General features: G+C 37.1%; 1 protein-coding gene across 3 annotated transcripts; it reads left to right on the top strand.

Moving 5' to 3' along the window:
- The first annotated feature begins 182 nt into the window (after window positions 1-182).
- Window positions 183-18,557, top strand: zfand4 (zinc finger, AN1-type domain 4). Of its 3 annotated transcripts, XM_058795523.1 has the most exons (10): window positions 183-578; window positions 1,087-1,383; window positions 4,758-4,833; window positions 5,540-5,607; window positions 6,857-7,046; window positions 8,595-8,742; window positions 12,650-13,684; window positions 14,008-14,053; window positions 16,081-16,198; window positions 17,561-18,557. In XM_058795523.1, the coding sequence occupies exons 2-10, from the start codon at window positions 1,200-1,202 to the stop codon at window positions 17,694-17,696; spliced, it is 2,001 nt and encodes a 666-aa protein (XP_058651506.1). In that variant the 5' UTR covers window positions 183-578; window positions 1,087-1,199; the 3' UTR covers window positions 17,697-18,557. The 3 variants fall into 3 exon arrangements, 2 of the variants coding, with proteins under 2 accessions (XP_058651506.1, XP_058651507.1); XR_009273886.1 differs by lacking the exon at window positions 14,008-14,053 and having other exon boundaries at window positions 17,561-17,698; XM_058795524.1 differs by lacking the exons at window positions 183-578; window positions 4,758-4,833 and having other exon boundaries at window positions 1,329-1,383.
- Window positions 18,558-19,711: the final 1,154 nt, after the last annotated feature.

Raw genomic sequence — 19,711 nt, 5'->3', positions numbered from 1 at the left:
TACAGTCACAAATTGTTGTTTGACGCTGCCAGGGTGACCGGGGTAACATCCGGGAGATGGAAAGAGGAGTCGAGAGAATGGTCCCGCCCCCTCTGCATTACCATTGGACGATTGGTTCTGTTTTTTTCCAACGGCTAATGTCATTCGTTCTCCTCACTGTCAATTAAGAACATCACAATAGGCTGCCTCCTTTTCAGATTTTTGTATTCTGTTTTAATGGGGCCTTTGAGCCGCATAACATCGAAACAAAAGCAGTTGTCCTTGGCTCGAAAAAATAAGGTACCGTATTGGCGTGCAGAAACGGTAAAGGTGGTATAGGAATTTGTAAGCATCAGCGGCATCCGCGAGTACTTCGACGAGCCGCCTGTGCCGCTTTGCTAAACCAGCTAGCCGCTACAATAGAATTAAAACACCTTTTATTGCAAGTTTCTGTCGGATAACAGTTCAGAGACTGGGGAATCGGTCGCTTTTACCTTTTGGGGTAGCTACCTAGTTTGTGGGGTGTGTTGTGGCTGGGACATCAGCCAGGACTTCTCTGATCCAGCTGTCCCTCCCTGCAGATCTCTGATGCTGTCAAGGTAAGATGACAAATAGGTGTAACTGTTACTGAACGACTATTTTAAAAGTCAAAGAACCTAGCTAGTAGACTGGACTTTTGGATACTTCACATATTAGTCGACTTTTGGGGAAAATAAGTTAGAAAAGCGTCGTTTGTAGCTTTAAAACACTTGTGTTGTTTAGACTAATTGTAAATAAACATTCTGATAACACAACATCCATTAACTTACAGCACAACACAGATCAGCGTTGATCAACAGAAGAGAGTGAGAGAGAGAGATAGATAGGCAGGTAGATAGAAATGATGGGTATTATTAATAAGTAATAGTATAAATAAGTATTTGTAGTAATAAGCACAGTAATTATTAGCATGGCCTCTTTAATGTACTAAGCAGATAAGTTTAATTCATATATATATATACAGTATAATATAATATTATAGTATAGTATAAATAAATACTGATTTTTTTTCAAATGCACCTAATAACACTTTTTAGATGGTAAGTCAAAGACTCTGATTCTCCACAGCCCAAATCTCCATGCATGATGTGTTTCTATAACGGAGAAACATCTCAGCCCTCACTCCTCCACCTTGGGCAGGGATCATTGTTGTCTCATCCTGAGCCCTGTCCTTTGCAATAATGACTGACAAGAGGAACCCACCGTTTTTCAATGATGACAATGTAGGCGTGGTGCACTACAAGCTGCCCTTCAGCGAGACCATGGAGCTGTTTATTGAGACTTTGACAGGGACCTGCTTCCAGCTGCGCGTCTCTCCCTTTGAACAGGTCGTCTCAGTCAAGGCCAAGATTCAGAGATTGGAGGGTATGTATCCTCTCTTGATTCAGTACAGAGCACGTGCTCTAAAATAATAATGACATTACACTCGTCAATTGGCAAATTTATTTTAAACTGCATGTTTCTTATTCTTAAATAGTTAGGACCATTATATAAGCTGAGCTCATATTTAGTGAGAGATTATGTGGAACATTTCAGCTTTGAATTTTTTTTAAGTGATTTAATCATCTTTAAGTGATTAAAAATGGTGAACATGTAGAACATCTAAAAATATAGATATTCCCTTATACATGTACAGACATTTTACACTATTAAAACTTTTAGTTCAAGGTGTTACTGTCCTTACAAAATGCTTTAATACAGTACTGTTCAAAAGTTGAAAAAAAGTCCCTTTTGCTCACCGAGGCTGCATTTATTTGATTAAAAATACAGTAAAAAAGTAATATTGTTAGAATAAATTAAAAAAGTATTTATTTTTTTTTACATATTGTAACCTGAATTTTCATTACTCCAGTCTTCAGTGTCACGTGATCCTTCAGAAATTTTTCTAATATGCCGATTTCCTTGTGCAAGAAACATTTCTTCTTATTATTAATGTGAAATTTGTAACATTGTTTCAGGATTCTTTGATTACTAGAAAGTTCAAAAGAACAGCATTTGAAATGGAAATCTTTTATAAAATTATTGTCACTTTTGATAAAATTTCAATCATCCAATATTTGAATGATATTGTAGGTTTGACCAGTAACTTAAAATATGATGGTCATTTCATATTATCGTCTTTCTAATTATAATGACTTATTCAAATGATTTTTGTTACTGGTTTATTATGCATTACATTATAAACACGTATTCCATTAATCTAAAACAATCTTTATCAATTATAGTCCTAATCTATGTTATGCTAAAAGGAAACATTGATTCATTGTAATAACAAATGCACCTTAATTACTCTCTGCTGATTGGATAGTGATTTAGAACAATTTTAATGAGACATTAAATATCCATCATTAGTTTTGAAGATGGCTTTATTCCCAGTAGTCCAGGTCTGATGTTTTCATTCAGATTTAGAGCTTTAGAAGAAATTGAGTTGTTTATTAACAAACGGCATGCTCAGTAATTGCACTTGTTTAACAGATCCGCTCATGCAGTTACAGATGAAACATGCGTCTTACCAGTTTAACACATGAGCAATCAAAAAAGAGATGAGAATAAATTGCTTCTCTCCCTCCCCATCAAAGCTGCCATTGTTATTACCCAGTAGCTAAAATTGCTGCTCCTGTAAAGCAGCCATCACGTGGCATGGTTGAAAGACTGAAATCAGCTTTGTTAGAATGGGAAGTGTTCATATTCTTTGAATGAACAGGTTTTTATTTATTTTGGGGGCACAGCTATATGTAGTTTGTCTCTCGTGACTAGCACATAAGCAAACATTGGGCTGAAAATGAGGACCGAGGGTGCTTCATTTGTGAGTCTGATTGATGCAGTGCACTTCACTGATAAGTTTCAAATGAACGAGACCGGAAAAGCATTAGCTGAAAACCCAGATGGGAAGTTGTCAGTCCTGCCGGCTGTTGGGTCTTTAAACATGCCAGTCTCAATCACAGACGGGTTTCCTCCCAGGAACATTTTAATGTGTAAGACAGCACCTATTTCACCAGGTCTGACACTTTCCTGCAGGAGTTAGCTTTATTAAAGGTGACTTTATCCACCCTGTGGATTACAGGTGAGGAATGGCCTAGTTTTAGTTCCGCTGTTGTGGCTAATCTTAGATTCTCAGATACACTTTGCATCTGGAGCCGAACTTGCTGCCCCCTTCCAGAAATCAGACCAGTTGCGGGAAGAAATATGAGATGGATATGTTGAGGTAATCCGCATTTCAATATGAAATATGTTTTAGATTAGGTTTAAGATTATGCACATGGTGACTGTGTATAATTTAAAAAGCATGACTAGGCATGTCTCTAAACAATGGGCAGGCCATACACACTAACCGCTCTGACCACCTCACATGGTTGTGTCACACTCCTCACTGATCCTGTTAAGAAAACTACCCCTTCTATGAACCGATACCGGTTTTGTGTTGCATGGGTGCGTTCTGGTGTCTTATTGCACTTTACACCTGATAAAGGTACGTCTATTCGCTTAATCACAGGCCAGTGCAGACGTCTGAGAAATTTAAGTACACTTATCATATGTCCAAATGCAATGTCTTAAAATAATAATAACCTTGAAAAAAGTTTTTATAGCAATTTCAAACATTTATATGCTTTGTGTATTTTTTGACCACTGCTAGATATAAGGTTGATTGTTGGTTTATTTGGTGTACACAGGGGGGCAGATCTGAGTCATATTTGTTCTGCTTATGAGTTGCCCTGATCTGCTTCTATGCATTTTTACTACAGAATTGATTATTTTGAATTTATTCATTTGTTTCAGTATATTAATGGTTAAATGTTCCTCAAAGTTCTGTGGCTAAATAAGCTGCTTATTTGTGTATTAAATATTTCTGTCCAACAGGGAGCATGGCTATCAAAATGGCTTCTTTCTAATTGGTCAGATGTGATGAACCTTTGGTTGCAGAACAAAATAGCAAAATAGTTAGGACAACATTACTAGACGAGTCCTTAAAACATTTCTTAGCTAGCAGTAGCCAAATCTTTGTGTTGTTACCAAAGATTTCTAATTCAACTTTCTATTCATTAAGCATCCTGAAAAAATGTATCATGGTTTGCACAGAAATATTGAGCATCACAACTGTTTTCATCACTGATTATAACAAGAAATGTTTGTTTAGCAGCAAATTAGCATATTAGATTGATTTCTGAAGGATCATGTGACACTGAAGACTGAAGCTGAAAATTCAGCTTTGCCATCAAAGCAATAAATTACATCTTCAAATATATTAAAATTAAAAACGTTATTTTACATTGTAATAATATTTTACAATATTACAGTATTTTAAGTCTAACAAATGCAGCCTTGGTGAGCATAAGAGACTTTCAAAAACATGAAAAATATCTTACTGACTTCAAATGTTGGTGAATCATTTGAATCTCAAAGGAATACATTACTGAGAAGTGAAAGGTCAATCATCATGTACTCACCCTTTCTTTCTGGGGTTATTTCCTCTGCTTTTTCTGTACTCCTTCTATTTCCCTGCGGTGATTGGAGTTCAGAAACATTCCATTTGGTCAACCATTTACTGCAATCAGATGTTCACCTCATGCTCCTGTGCAGTTACTATACAGTTACTCCTTTGTTTGTTCTTTTGTCTGACGTGCTTTTAGATGCTGTTATTGCTCTGACTTGCCCTGTGCATGTGGTTGAATGTTTATTTTAGTTTGCATTATAAAAATATGGCTATATATACTCATTTTAAGACATATATTCATTCACAGGCATCCCGGTCTCTCAGCAGCATTTGATATGGAATGGTATGGAGCTTGAAGATGAGTACTGCTTACATGATTACAGGTGATTTTTCAGTCTGGTTTTCAGCTCTGCAAAACAGGATCCAGGAAGTTATATTACAGGAAGTAAACTTAAAAACCACATTATGTTGCTTTAAAGGCTTTCTTTCTTTTGTGGAACAGAAACTGAGATGTTTTGCTCCATGTCCAATTTTTTTCCCATATTGGGACCAGGGGCTCATCAGCAGCATAAAAGTATCATAAAAGTAGTTTATATGACTCATGCTCTATATTTGATGACTTCTGAAGCCGTAAGATAGCCTTGTGTGAGGAACAGGGTGATATTTCAGTTGTTATTCACAGAAAACCTCTCCGCCACGGCTCTCAAATCTCATTTGCGCTTGAGCAGCCTGGACGTTCTACAAAAAACATCTTCTTTTATGTTCCATGAAAGAAAGGAAATCATATGAAAGGGTTTGGAATAGCATGGAAGTGAGTAAATAATGACAGTGTTTGCTTTTTGGGTGAGCTATTCCTTTAACTGCAGCCACTTCTCTCAAGAGCAGGCTGGCTCAGACTGGAGGTCACAGATGGTGGATTTGTCATAAATTCTTGTCAGTTAATGTTCCACATGGAGGCTTTCTGGGAAGATATTGTGGGGCTGGATGGCACTCATTGTGCTTCACATGTTAAGTGAAGCAAATATTTATAAAGGCAGAACTGTATAGTAGCAGTTTTGAGTTTGAGTTTTCCTGTGGTTGTGTTTTCAGCATCACAGAGGGCTGCACTCTCAAGCTGGTTCTCGCAATGAGAGGAGGGCCTGTAAACACCAGACGAGGTGCGTTTTCTACACCAACTGTGATTTTCACAGTTGAAAATGTTAAACCTGTCATTCTGAACCCCAGGTTAATGTAATCCTGGCTTGTCTTGGTCTGCTCAACACTGTTTATAGTTTACCCTGGGATAGTAATTCATCCTGAGTGCTTTTGAAAACCCTATTTTTGATCTTAATAACATGATCTGTGGAGTGCAGCAAACAATATGTTTCAGTACCTGCTTGTCTGTCAGTAAAAATGTCATCATAGATCTGCTCTGGTTGTCTTAACTCTATAAAGCTGAAGGTATTCTGTTGGATACATGACATCTACATCATTGACATAAGTACTTTGGCCAAAAAACTCTCTACCCCCTGGTTTTTAAAATTTTAATAATTAAAATGAAAAAAGGTAAAAAAAAAAAAACATGGATGGATACAATAATATTTTGAGCATAAAGATAAAAATAGATATTTCCAATAAAATTTCCATTTCATGTTACAGTATAAATTCCAAAAAATGTTGTCTTCATGTTACAATATTTCTTTATTTACATTTATAATATATTTAAAGTATTTATTTATAACCTTGACCTCATCCTTTGTTGGCATTGAAACTGTGCCTCGAAGAAAAAAAAAAAGTAAAAAAAAAAAAGATTTGAATAAATAATGAATGCATTGATTCAAAGATTGTAAATGTATTGGACAATGCATTTTTAAATAAAAAAATACCATAAAGTCTGATATCTGATGTGGTACATTAAAAATACCCGTGCCAAATATATTTAGTATATTTAATGTATTCAAATATTTTTCTGTTTTTTATTCTGTTTTTCTGTTGAATATTTTTGTCTTTCAAGAGTAAAAGTTTTGGGAAAATGCTACTAATAGATCACAGTCTGTTCAACACTCCAGTTAATGTGCTTGCCATCGCTCTACAGCACTGTTTTCCCCAGACACGGAAATGAAATGCAACACATGAAAGTTTCTGTGACTGTTCAAACCACATGAATATTTAATGAGGAAGCCACTGAGACGGTCTATGATTGGCTGTGGAAAGTCTCGACGAGTGCTACTGCAATACAGGGTTGCAACAGTTAAGTGCAAATTGTTGCAGTGCTGGAATTGTTGCAACTTGGCTTTGAGGTCAAAGGGAAAAAAAAGTTGCTTGGAAAAAAAATTACCATTCCAGGAAGTGTGCATGCACACAGTTAGTTATCAGTCTGATATTGATTAGTATGACCTGCATCCTGTTTCTTCTCGTTACCTGCAGTGACAGTGACAGATGACTCGGTGAGGGATATCGCTGACTGCCTTGATGCAGGGAGAGAGGAGATGTGGGAAAAGTCTCTGCCTAATAAACAGGTCACCTTCCTGGTGTACCGTGAGGGAGATCAGCTCAATTTCTTCCGAGTGGTGGATAGAGGAGATGGAACTCTCACACCTGTGTCTGAATCATTGAGGTCAGTTCAAAGAAGAGAAATTACTTGTCAAGAGGAACAACACGCTGCACTCTGGTTCCCTTTTTTTAGATGGAAGCAGATGTTTCAGAACTACAGTTTTCATGTGTCATGTTGTTTTACTAATCAAGACATGCATCAGCATTTACTGGCAAGCTTAACAGTCTGTAACATCTACATCATTAGCATCGCCAAAACGGAAGTTAAAAAATAAAAATAAAAATGATTTCCATGAAATATGTAAATCATAAATCATTTGCCTTTGACATCATTTAACCATAAAAACACTAATTCTTTAATAACACTCTTAAATGTAATGTAAATGTAATTGTAACAAATAATTAAAATGAATATGCATTCAAATAAAAATTCCCAAAATTATTTAAATATAATTTTAATAAAGGTTTCTGTTTAAACAAATCCAATGTTTTTAAATAAATAACTAAATAAATCTTTTCAAAATAAATATACGTAAAATTTTTAGCTAGTTAAGTAGGCAAAATATTCCCAAAGCCTGAGACTGAAGCAGCGATCATAGTTATGCACCAGAATATCTGAGACTTTGCCATCATCTAACCATACGAAAAACCAATAATTTAATAACATTGTGAAAATTTAATCTTCAGTAAATCTTAAAAAGAATGTGCATTTTTCATATCATACGTTGTGCTGCATAAATTCACTTGTAGCATTTAAAACAATTGATTTTAGTTTTTCATTTTTAATATATTTAGACAAAAGTATGTTTTAACTCTTTCATCATTACCAAAAGCAAGCAGAATTCCGAAAATAATTTGCATGAAATTTTTGCCAAAACAATCTGCAAAAACAAACGGACCAATGTTTTTAAATGAAAAAAAATCTTTTTTTTAAGAAATTGTATGTAAAATGTTTGCCTAGTTGATAAAATGGCCAGCAAAAATTCCCAAAGATATTGGCGGAGTGATCTGATCCATATCTAAAAAATATATATATCAGATACTTGTGCCAGTCAACAACCACCCAGAACACTCTTGCAACACTAAAGGTTTTTTTTTTTTTCTCCATAAATTGTTAAAATAAGTATGTTTGCAATTCCATTTTGACACAGAAATGACACACTTCACCTTTCTAATATTTCGATTTTCTAATGTGTCTGTCTGCTGTCTTTGTGACATATACAGATTTTTGGTTAGCCATCTACAGAATGTTTTACAGAGAAAATGAAACTAATAAGGGCTTCCTCCTTTTGTTTCAAATGTTTTTTTTTTTTTTTTTTATCATTCGGGGGAATTGCAATGCTGTAATCAGCATTGCAGTTCCCCCGAATGATAAAAAAAATGCAGCTGTAATCAGCTGGTTTTGTTTCATTAACCACAGACCATTCTGAACACTGGTTAGGTAAAAACCTAATCATGAAACCCTTAGCCTTTTCAGCAGCTGAGAGACGTTTCATAAAACAACTACTGAATTTAAAGATCCAAAATACCATTTATTCAGTGTAGCATAAGGAAAATGAACAGCCCTGGTAAGCACAAATAATCGAAGAGTTCATCCATGCATGTGTTTCAGCGGTGCCTCTGTACACAATGCGTACGCGGAGGTGGAGGAGGAAACGGAGAGTGCATCTTCAGAACAGCAGACGCTGGAGAACTCCATCACAATGAGCAAGATGAAGCTGCTCAAGGCCAAGATGGAGAATATGAACCTTAACAAAAAGGTACAACAGAATAGCGGACTAGACATGCTCTTAATCTTTTTTCGTACCTCCTCCACATATTCGAACAAAATCATCTTATCCTGAAGTGCATGAAGCTCTTTACTGTCAAACATATCTGATTAAATTTGTCGGTGGAGCGCTATAGAAGTGTGCACAGTTCTCCAGCTGGCTTGAGGGAGTTCCGCCCATCCCACTCTGTGTCTGATTAACTGGCGCAGTAATAACTACAAGCTCAGCAGATTGGCACATGAAGTTAATTATTCACACTCAACTATGCATACTATACTTGTCAGTAGACAAGTCTTAGTGGCAGATATTTGTTTTTCTATACCTAGGAAACCATTATGGTTATTGCTTACACTTCTACCTTAGTTGAGAAGTTTGCATGTTTACGTATGCATTGCTTCTGTCAACATCTTCGAAATGTGTTGAGGAAAAACCTATTAGGAGGTGTAACATGAAGCACTGTTTAATTGGTTACAGTTACAAGCAAGTTCGCAACTTGACACATTATTCAACAGATGTGCCATATTTTATTCTCCAACAGCTTCAAATGTGTGTACAATATGAATTCAGAGCTTTTCATTTTAATAATAATTTACTACTGTTATATTAATAAAGTAATGAATTTATATAATTTTATGATAAATTTTGTAAAATTAATATTAATATCAATATTAATTTTACAATTTAATAAGGTAGATAATGTTAAGCTTTTTTCATACTTTAAATTATATATTTTGGTTTGCATGCATCAAGTTCCAAACTTCATTTGTATATTACTGAATTCACCGAATCATCCATTAGTCCAGAAAAATGTTCATTACCACATAATTATTTAAATATGTTTATATATTTGATCACACTTTATTTTAAGGTCCAATTCTCGCTATTAACAAACCATTAACTATGACAACATGTGGTGATGTAGGTGCTGTTTGACAATTTGTTTTAAAGGTTTTCTGACCCCGAGACTCAACTATTTTCTGCAATTCTCCAGCTGTGGTCCTTGGAGAGTCTTTAGCCACTCAAACTCTCCTTCTGACCTTGCATTAGGACGATATAGAGACACGTCCTTTTCCAGGCAGTTTCGTAACATTTTATGTTGATTGGAAATTCTTAATTATTGCCCTGATGGTGGAAATAGGAATTTTCACTGCTCTAGCTCTTTTCTTAAAGCCACTTCACTAATTTGTGAAGCTCAATTATCTTTTGCTACACATCAGAAATACAGGTGCATCTCAATAAATTAGAATGTCGTGGAAAAGTTCATTTATTTCAGTAATTCAACTCAAACTGTGAAACTCGTGTATTAAATAAATTCAATGCACACAGACTGAAGTAGTTTAAGTCTTTGGTTCTTTTAATTGTGATGATTTTGGCTCACATTTATCAAAAACCCACCAATTCACTCTCTCAACAAATTAGAATACTTCATAAGACCAATAAAAAAATTTTTTTATAGTGAATTGTTGGCCTTCTGGAAAGTATGTTAATTTACTGTATATGTACTCAATGCTTGGTAGGGGCTCCTTTTGCTTTAATTACTGCCTCAATTCGGCGTGGCATGGAGGTGATCAGTTTGTGGCACTGCTGAGGTGGTATGGAAGCCCAGGTTTCTTTGACAGTGGCCTTCAGCTCATCTGCATTTTCATTTAACCAACTTTAAATGTGGGCAGGTGGCAAATCCTGCTGGAAAATGAAATCAGCATCTTTAAAAAGCTGGTCAGCAGAAGGAAGTGCTCCAAAACTTCTTGGTAAACGGGTGCAGTGACTTTGGTTTTCAAAAAACATAATGCACCACAGACTGTGGAAACTTAACACTGGACTTCAAGCAACTATGAGCTTCTCCACCCTTCCTCCAGACTCTAGGACCTTGGTTTCCAAATAAAATACAAAACTTGCTCTCATCTGAAAAGAGGACTTTGGACCACTGGGCAACAGTCCAGTTCTTCTTCTCCTTAGCCCAGGTAAGACGCCTCTGACGTTGTCTGTGGTTCAGGAGTGGCTTAACAAGAGGAATACGATAACTGTAGCCAAATTCATTGACACATCTGTGTGTGGTGGCTCTTGATGCCTTGACCCCAGCCTCAGTCCATTCCTTGTGAAGTTCACCCAAATTCTTGAATCGATTTTGCTTGACAATCCTCATAAGGCTGCGGTTCTCTCGGTTGGTTGTGCATCTTTTTCTTCCACACTTTTTCCTTCCACTCAACTTTCTGTTAACATGCTTGGATACAACACTCTGTGAACAGCCAGCTTCTTTGGCAATGAATGTTTGTGGCTTACCCTCCTTGTGAAGGGTGTCAATGATTGTCTTCTGGACAACTGTCAGATCAGCAGTCTTCCCCATGATTGTGTAGCCTAGTGAACCAAACTGAGAGACCATTTTGAAGGCTCAGGAAACCTTTGCAGGTGTTTTGAGTTGATTAGCTGATTGGCATGTCACCATATTCTAATTTGTTGAGATATTGTATTGGTGGGTTTTTGTTAAATGTGAGCCAAAATCATCACAATTAAAAGAACAAAAGACAGGGTGAATCCCATTTCTCTGTCTTACCCCTTCCCCTTACCCCTTCCCCTTAGTTTTGCGCGTTCACGTGAGAGTAAGGGCTATCCCAATTCTCGTTTTGATCGAGGGGTAGGGCTAAGGGAAGTGGTAGATACCCCTTAAAACCAAGCATTTTTGCGAGCTTACTTGAAACCAAGGGGTACCCAGAACACACTGCGCAACCGGCAACAATGGCGGCCAGATCATCAAGTATTCAAGTATTTTCGGCTTAAATAATTTATTTAAAAATTATGACAATCTTGTTTTGTGCTCTAGTCAGTCCTGTACATATATATTTGCAACCATGTTTTTAATTGAAACGTTTTTAAAAAATCGCTAGATTGCTACGCTAATGTTACATTGCTGATTTGCACAACAGTCCCGCAGACTAGCCTTGAATGGACTCCATGCATGTCTACAGTTTTAACAAGTTTGTAAAACGATCCAAAGTTTGTGATCAACACTTGTCGGCTCTGGTGACGTAGCAGCCAGCTAGCGACGGTGTATGATGACGTAACCATAACCAAGTGGTGTCTCATTTCATTGGGGTATGTTTTCACCCCTAGCGCTTACCACTCGGTTTCGAGGGACAAGGGCTAGGGGTAAGACGAAGGGGAAGGGGTAAGACAGAGAAATGGGATTCACCCTTAAACTACTTCAGTCTGTGTGCATTGAATTTATTTATTACACGAGTTTCACAATTTGAGTTGAATTACTGAAATTAACTTTTCCACGACATTCTAATTTATTGAGATGCACCTGTATATTCTTTGTTTTTTCTCATTGTAATGGATGATTAAGGGGTGATTGTTTTCCCTCCTATTTATATTTCTGTGGAACAGGAAGCCATGGCTGGATAATTTCATGTTCATAATCACACTGGTGTGCTCAAAATTGTGAATATGAATGGGAATATACTTCAGAGATATTTTATTCATAAGAATTTCTAGGGGTGCCGTTAATTGTGGCCAATGTGTATTAGAGAAAAACATTTATTTCATGATATTACCCCCCATTTTAAATTCTTTTTTAAATTTTTAAAATAAAAAATCAAAAGGATTAACAATGCAGGTTAATTTTCACAGCCTTCTTTGATCATATTTACCAAGGGTGCCAATATTTTTGGCCATGACTGTAGTGTTTTAGTGTTTATTTTGACAAAAGTATAAATATGATCAATTTTGGCTTATCTGTATCGAAAAAATGTATTTATATGAGATACATTTTTACTGTGACTCATACCTCTGTATGATTTGGTCATATCGCCCACTCCTGATCATATCTGTCATATCTTTTCTGTCTATGTGCCTTATTGTGCATGATATGAGTGTGATTGTTTTCTTGTGTCTTTGTCAGCCCAAGAAGACTGCTAAGTTAAAAGTCAGACCTCCAGTGGGTCCACGACCCTGCAACAGTTTGCTTGGCTCTGCCCGACACCATCGAATGTTTCGCGTCCTTCCTCAGATAGGTCACGCTTCTTCAACACATCTACCTCCAATCGGAGATCAGCAGCAACCTGCAGTTTCATCCCCTGCTGCTGGCTCCTCCCGTCAACCATTCGCATCTCTCTCGAGTCCCACTTCCTCCAGCCCCGCTCATCCTTCCTCTGCAGCTTCTGGCGTATACATGCTCCAAGCTGAGGAACCATGGGATAATCCAGTGCCCAGAAAGATCAGACTCCCTCCCAAAGTGTCCAGGCTGGATATGAGAGGGCCTAAAGTCATGCGAGACTGTGTGTACCCACCTATATCTCTTCTGTCCAGTTCTGGAGTTCAAGATGAGATCGATCTCCAGAGCGACAACTCAGCGGTGATGGAGCCGCCCAAAGCTGTACCTTTCAATCTTCCCGAACCTCTGAGTCTGGACATATCCACTCAGCGAGAGCGAGGTTTGAACTCTATAACTGTCCCGGAACCCAACACCACAGCTCCTCTTCTTTCCCAAGCCATCAACTCGAACTGGCTGGCGTCCCAATCTGACCCTCTCGCACCTCCTCACATGCCGCAGCACTTTGAGTTTACAGGTTCCTCCAGTCCAGCCCAAGCTCTCCTCAGAACTAGCAACAGCCCATCACTTCCGGTCAGTTCCCCGTCACGGACCACATCTGTATGTGGGCTCAAAGTCGACAAGCATCCGGAGGTGATTTCCAAAAGCGAGGCCCGAGACATTACGAAGATGGCTAATAAAGCAAATAAAGAGCCATTGGGTTCGGTGAGCAACGCAGAGCTCCTGGCCTCCCTTGCAGGCGGTGGTGGTCAAGAAACCCTGGCTGGGCCCTTTGCTCTGGGCAGGTTATGTGCTACAGCTGCCCCCCTACCAACCAACATCCATCTGTTGCAGGAAGACCTGCTGAGGAGGATCTCCCCCCTACAGAGAGCAGCTGGCCACACGGTGAGTTTGTAACCTTGACTTATGCTGCTGCTTTTACAGATTTACTGTTTGTACAGCTTCAAAAACCTGATGTTCATTTGATCTCAGCGGGCTACAAGGAGAAACCGTATTTGCTTCAACTCAATATGACATGCGGATGCTGTCGTGCAAATTAGTGCTACTACTAGAGCGTGTTTCCCGTCATGAAAAGACACTTGCTGAACATTATACACTGTGCATGGCAGATTACAAGTGCAATTCATTAGTTTTGGCATTTTAGCTAATGAGAATAGTGCTGTGGCAATCTCACGAATGCTTTATCATACGAAATCTTGCCGTTGCAGCCGTCAAGCTCATCAAGCGGCCTCTCCAGTTCAATAAAGAGATTAGGTGAGTGGCTTGACATAAACAGTGTGAAATGAAGCATTAAGAACACCATCTCACAGCGCTGGCCCATATAACAGAGAAACTTTTTGTTGTTGAGAGTAATATCATTTGTGTTGGCAGTTTGTCGTACTTTTGCACTCGCCACTGCTTTAAACATTTTTACACCTGTCTTACTCTGTAAATCTGTAAATCCACAGGCCACTGCTTTAATGTCATGCTGCACTCTGTGAAACTTTCAAGCTGCCTCCAGCCTAGTTCAGTGCTAATGCCCAACTTGGATTGAACTCTGTGGTTAAGGGGGCCAGTATCTTAATTATTTAAATATTTTGAATATTTATATTTATTTAAAAAAAAAAAAAATTCAATTCAGCAAGGATGCAATAAATTGTCAAAGTATCTTGAAGAAATATCACAGATTCCACATTATTAAGCAATATTGCGCGACTGTTTTCAACATTGATAATAATAAACAATAAATGTATCTTGAGCATCAAATCATCATGTTAGAATGATTTCTGAAGAATCATGTCACACTGAACCTGCTGCTGAAAATTAATCTTTGCCATCATAGAAATAAATTACATTTTAGAATATTTTACTAAATTAAATTAGAAATGTACAATATTACTATTTTGCTGTATTTTTGTGATTAAACAAATGCAGTCTTGTGACCATTAGATACTTTTTTCAAAAACATGAAAAAAATTCCAAACTTTTAGTGTATTTGTGTTGATTTTGCTTTTAATATAAAATTAAGCAATGCTGTGATTTTACTTTGTCCTTTAAGTTTATTAAAGAGCAGGTCATTAGATTAATTTCATGATCCTTGAGATTGTATGAGAGCAGTAAACAGAGATTTGCTCATTTAAACATCAGTAGCAGCAATTGGTAAAGAGTTGGTAAAACTGCTCATTTTCAATTAATCGATTCCCAATTAATTTGCTTCATTAATCAAACAGGTTCACAGAGATGTCTCTGTATGCCTTTATTAAAGTGTATTGCTATATTGGTGCATATAAATGAAAAAGATAACTTTTTTTTCTTGATTACGTAGTGAACAGCTATATGGTAAACAAGTATGGAATATTTTAGTTTTTTACATTAAACATTTTGCTCCCATCTGCCTAACGATGCCAAAATGATGCAACTACCTAAATATTGAGATATAAATTGAATGTTGTCACAAAATTATGAAATTGTATATGAAATTGTAGCTATAGCGGCATTACATTTTGGGAACATTTTTCATAGGTCAAGCAGGCAGGGGTTTTAGCCAATGTTTGGCAATCTCAGAATGCCAAACACTGTCCGATTAATTTGTATGCCCAATACTGCATACCGGCCTATAAAATATTTTCCAGGAGGTCAGTTTGAGGGGTGAGGACTGTAGGGCTGATCTGCACTGTCTTACAGGAGGTGTTGCATTTTAAATGAGGCCAGCAAATATAAAATATTCACTGTCATACAGAGAATAACTGCTGACCGAAACCAAAAAAACAGGAAATGATCAGCGCAGCTCAGTCGCATAGATAAATATTCACATGATCACATGTTTACAAAAGCATGCATGCAAAATTACACACAGAAGAGAAGCACATCTTCACTCAGACTCAGTGTGATGCTTAGAGAGACTGCCTGCATGATTGTGCACTTAAGAGCCTGGATGATGGTTTTGCAACAGGTGGTCCTGATACATTTGGGAAATGTTCCCTGACATTTTACCGCCAGTGTTTCAGAGCGTCTGAATGTTCTGTCACATCTGAGATTGTCACTGGCTTGAAAATGCAACAGTGATGGCAAATAACAGAATAGATAGACCAGCAAGTACATGACTGGAAATCCAATCTCATGCCCCAGTGCATGGCATCTTTTTGTCGCAATGTATGTCTTTTCTTTGCTCTTTATTGTTGTGACTTGTGTAGAAATAAACAGGGAGGTTCAAGTACATGAATCTATATTTTATAGTTGTTGTAATTGTCTCTCTCGTTCTATTCCTGTGATTGTCTGTGTTTGTGGAAATGTTGGTTTAGGCACTCCAACACATCACTTGCCCCCTGTGAAGGTTCCCACTGGAACAAAGAAAAAGAGTTCAAAGCACTGCTTCCTGTGTGGGAAGAAGACCGGGTTGGCCACCAGCTATGAATGCAGGTACAGTGCGGGTTCCCTCTGTATGAGGTTTTCATTATTTTACAACAAGGCAAGTTAATGTATATCTGTAATCTTAAAGGGAAGTATGCACTTCATTTGGTGCATGTGCAGTGGCATAAAACAGAGCTATTTCTGTTTGGAGGTGACAGTAGTTCTCATATATGTCATGTGCCATTGCTGATAACACCATCTGTGACTTTCCTCAGTTTCTCGGTATGCTGTCTTGAAGCTTTGATCAAGGCAAAGTCTTATACGATGCACCTTTGAATAGGACTAAAAAGAAAGCTGTGTCTATTATTCTCTTCTGTGCCTCATATAATCCATCCAGCTAGACTGATGCAAAATAATATACATTAGTATGATACCAACAGTGCTTTCTTTTCACCATTTGTTTGTTCATAAACACTGACAGGGACACATTCCCCAATATTTAGATTTGCCAATATGAGTTTTATGGTTTATTCTTAAATCATTACATTTGATCCCTCCAATATATGGTCATATGTTTGGCTTATAGCTTAAATTGTTTGATTTTCCTTTCTTACCTTTCTTATGTTGGGTGGATAGGTATTTTAGGATGTTTTGTTTAAACATTGAAATTATTCTCACTGAGCAAAAGCCTACTACTAAGTAGCACATCTATTTTTTTCATTAATAATATTAAAGGCCCATCCACACCAATTATGATGACTATAACTATAAAATTCTCCAGACTTTAAAGAGCTTAAGCTTTAAGTGGCAGATGACTAAACTGCAATGTGTTCTTATAATAAATAATATCATCTGTTGGTGTGGATGATGATAATATAGTTATCTTTATAATTCTCATTCTTGGTGTGAACAGACCTTAAGAAATGATTCTTAAACAGCAAATCAGAATATAAGAGTGATTTCTGAAGGATCTTGTGACACTAAAAACTGGAATAATGACTGCTGAAAATTCAGCTTTGCCATTACAAAAATAAATTACATTTTAAAGTATATTGAAATAGAAAATAGACATTTTAAATGGTAATAATATTTCACAGTATTACTATATTTAAAATTACTGTTTAAAGTCAAGATTTTTTTAGTCAAAGTTTCACAAGAAAAATAAGCCAAGGTGAAAACAAAATGTATCTGTGTGGGATGTTTAGAAACAATTCCATTTGGTCTCGCTGTGAGCTTTTTTTCTAACAGCTTTAGTTCCATACTGAAAATCAATGGACATCCGGATGAATTTCAAACACCATCCATTTATTCGGTTCTGAGGAAGCAATTTCAGAAGTGCGCTTTCTCTCACACAGCTTAGAGGAAACGTTGGTTAGACTGCTGTCTGATTATTGCTGTTCTCATAAAGACATGTGTTTATTTTTGTGTAAGGTGTGGCAACATCTTCTGTTCCATGCACCGCTACTCAGAGACCCATGACTGCACCTACGACTACAAAAGTGCAGGTCGACGCTTTCTACAGGAAACCAACCCCCTCATAAGTGCACCAAAGCTGCCCAAAATATGAAGGGTGAGAGAAAAAAAAGATATGATATCCATCAGCTATTAAAAGAGAGAAAACCTTGATCACCAACCTGTGCTTTTATCACCATGTTTGCTTAAAAATATAGTAGTGGAAAAACAGTGCTCACTCATTAACATTGCCTTGGAAAACACACATTTGTCTGCTGTCTATAAATGACTTCATGCAAAAAAATACAAAACCCTGCATGTAAATAGTTTCTAAAAACCTTTATATAGTGCAAACAAACTTTTAAAATGAGTAAAAACTTTTAAATAAGCAAAATACACAACTACGCATATCTATTTACATGTTTTTCATGCGTGTTTTGCTTTTTCGTTTAAAAATAGAACCAACAATCACTTTTCATGACAAGTCTTGCAGAGATGCACTTTAGTAATGCTGAATATCTCTTGTGGAGATGGGGGTCTGTACGGGAGGGGGGTGACGGTGTGCTTGAACTATGTGCCGTTTTGTCTTTTGTAAGTTTCCTATTAGAACTTTCTTATATTTCTGAAACATTACTCCTCTTCCCTGTCTAGTAGCACTCTAACGAACACTTCTTATTATGGAAAATGCCAAGCACTGTACACTCGTGTTATAACAAGACTGTTTAACCTTGGTTCACTTTGAGAATGAAGTATATAGGCTCTGTCTGCCGTACACACTACACTATGCAGTTTGACCATGTAGCATTCTAAACCAACTTTATAAGGGCTTGGCATGATAAGATGTGAACAAATGACTGGTTGCCATGACGAACGATCCTTTTTGTACCTTAGTATTTGAAAAGCTGCTCAGAAGGCTGCAGTTGTTATTTGCATTGTCGGGTTATGAGCCTAATAAAATATTCTTGTGTTTCCTTTGTTTTTGTTTCTTTCTTCGCTCTCTTGTACTGCATTCTATGATTCTACTGTATCTTTCATCCCTTTTTAACATCGCATTGGGGTGTTTATGTTATTGTTTCGGTTGCTTCGTCATAACAGCACCACTGTTTGTGATTCCAGGTACTGGAATGAGTATATTGATAGTCCTGTCTTAACATGTTTTCCACTTCATTTGACTAAATTACGATCCTGTGTCTAGCGTGAAGCTATTTAGATGAGTGCATCCACCTCTGAATTACTTTATGATTACACATTTTTTACTTTAAATAGTATCAAAGAAACAGTATAAAATTTCAAAGTCAGAGTCCTAAACTAAAAAGACTAGTTTATGCAGCCAACAGATGGAGTAAGAATGGTTCACGCAGTGCTAAATGAAAGGAAACAGCTGTTGCTCAAAACAGATAAAAGTGAAAGAAGTGGTATTTGTGCAGATGCACAATTTTATTGTACTGTGCCACTTCAATATGAATCACTTCTGTATTCTTCTATAATGTATGCTACAGATCTTATTTTTCCAATGAGTCTAAGATTTGTCCCGTGTCCTTTAAGGAAACATGTATCTTTTAAGACAAGAATATCAAGAAAAACTTGTTTCACTGGTTTAGTTTTACACATTTGATGACATTTCCACACATACGCACACAAATGTAATTGATTGTAGAGTCCAGACTGTTGTACTTTATTCATGCATGCACAATTCATAACCACAAGTATTATGTAACAATGAATCAAAGCATGTTTAGACGATGCTCTGAGCACAGAATGTGCGGATAAAACGTGTAAACCCTTTCAAAGCATGACACAGCCTTTAGCTGTTCTCTCCTCTATCATGACACACAAAATCATCTGTTGTGTTCCTCCAAATAAGACAAGGAGGAGCAGGGCACATCAAGCCCATCCCTGTGTAATCACCAGGGCTCTTTTATTGTCTTTAACCACTATTAAAGTGATTAGAAAGGAGCATCTTTGAATTCTGTTCATTAAAAAAACAAACATGTGAACACACACCCAATATTACACCATTGTAACTAATGAAATGACTGTATGGACACATGAATCTCAAACAATCAGATATGAGGAAACAAAAAGGTCATCACCACCTCTAACACGCAAAAAAGTTCTTACTCGATTCCG

This window comes from Onychostoma macrolepis, chromosome 13 (assembly GCF_012432095.1).
Source record: "Onychostoma macrolepis isolate SWU-2019 chromosome 13, ASM1243209v1, whole genome shotgun sequence".
Lineage (NCBI taxonomy): Eukaryota > Metazoa > Chordata > Actinopteri > Cypriniformes > Cyprinidae > Onychostoma > Onychostoma macrolepis.
The sequence above is the reverse complement of the archived record's forward strand: the minus strand, read 5'-3'. Positions and strand labels throughout refer to the sequence as shown.

Excerpts from the sequence above, each read along its gene's own strand:
- zfand4 (XM_058795523.1), top strand. The coding sequence starts at position 1,200 with ATGACTGACAAGAGGAACCCACCGTTTTTCAATGATGACAATGTAGGC. Across the intron at positions 7,047-8,594 it reads CCTGTGTCTGAATCATTGAG|CGGTGCCTCTGTACACAATG; the intron begins GTCAGTTCAAAG and ends CATGTGTTTCAG. Across the intron at positions 13,685-14,007 it reads AGAGAGCAGCTGGCCACACG|CCGTCAAGCTCATCAAGCGG; the intron begins GTGAGTTTGTAA and ends TTGCCGTTGCAG.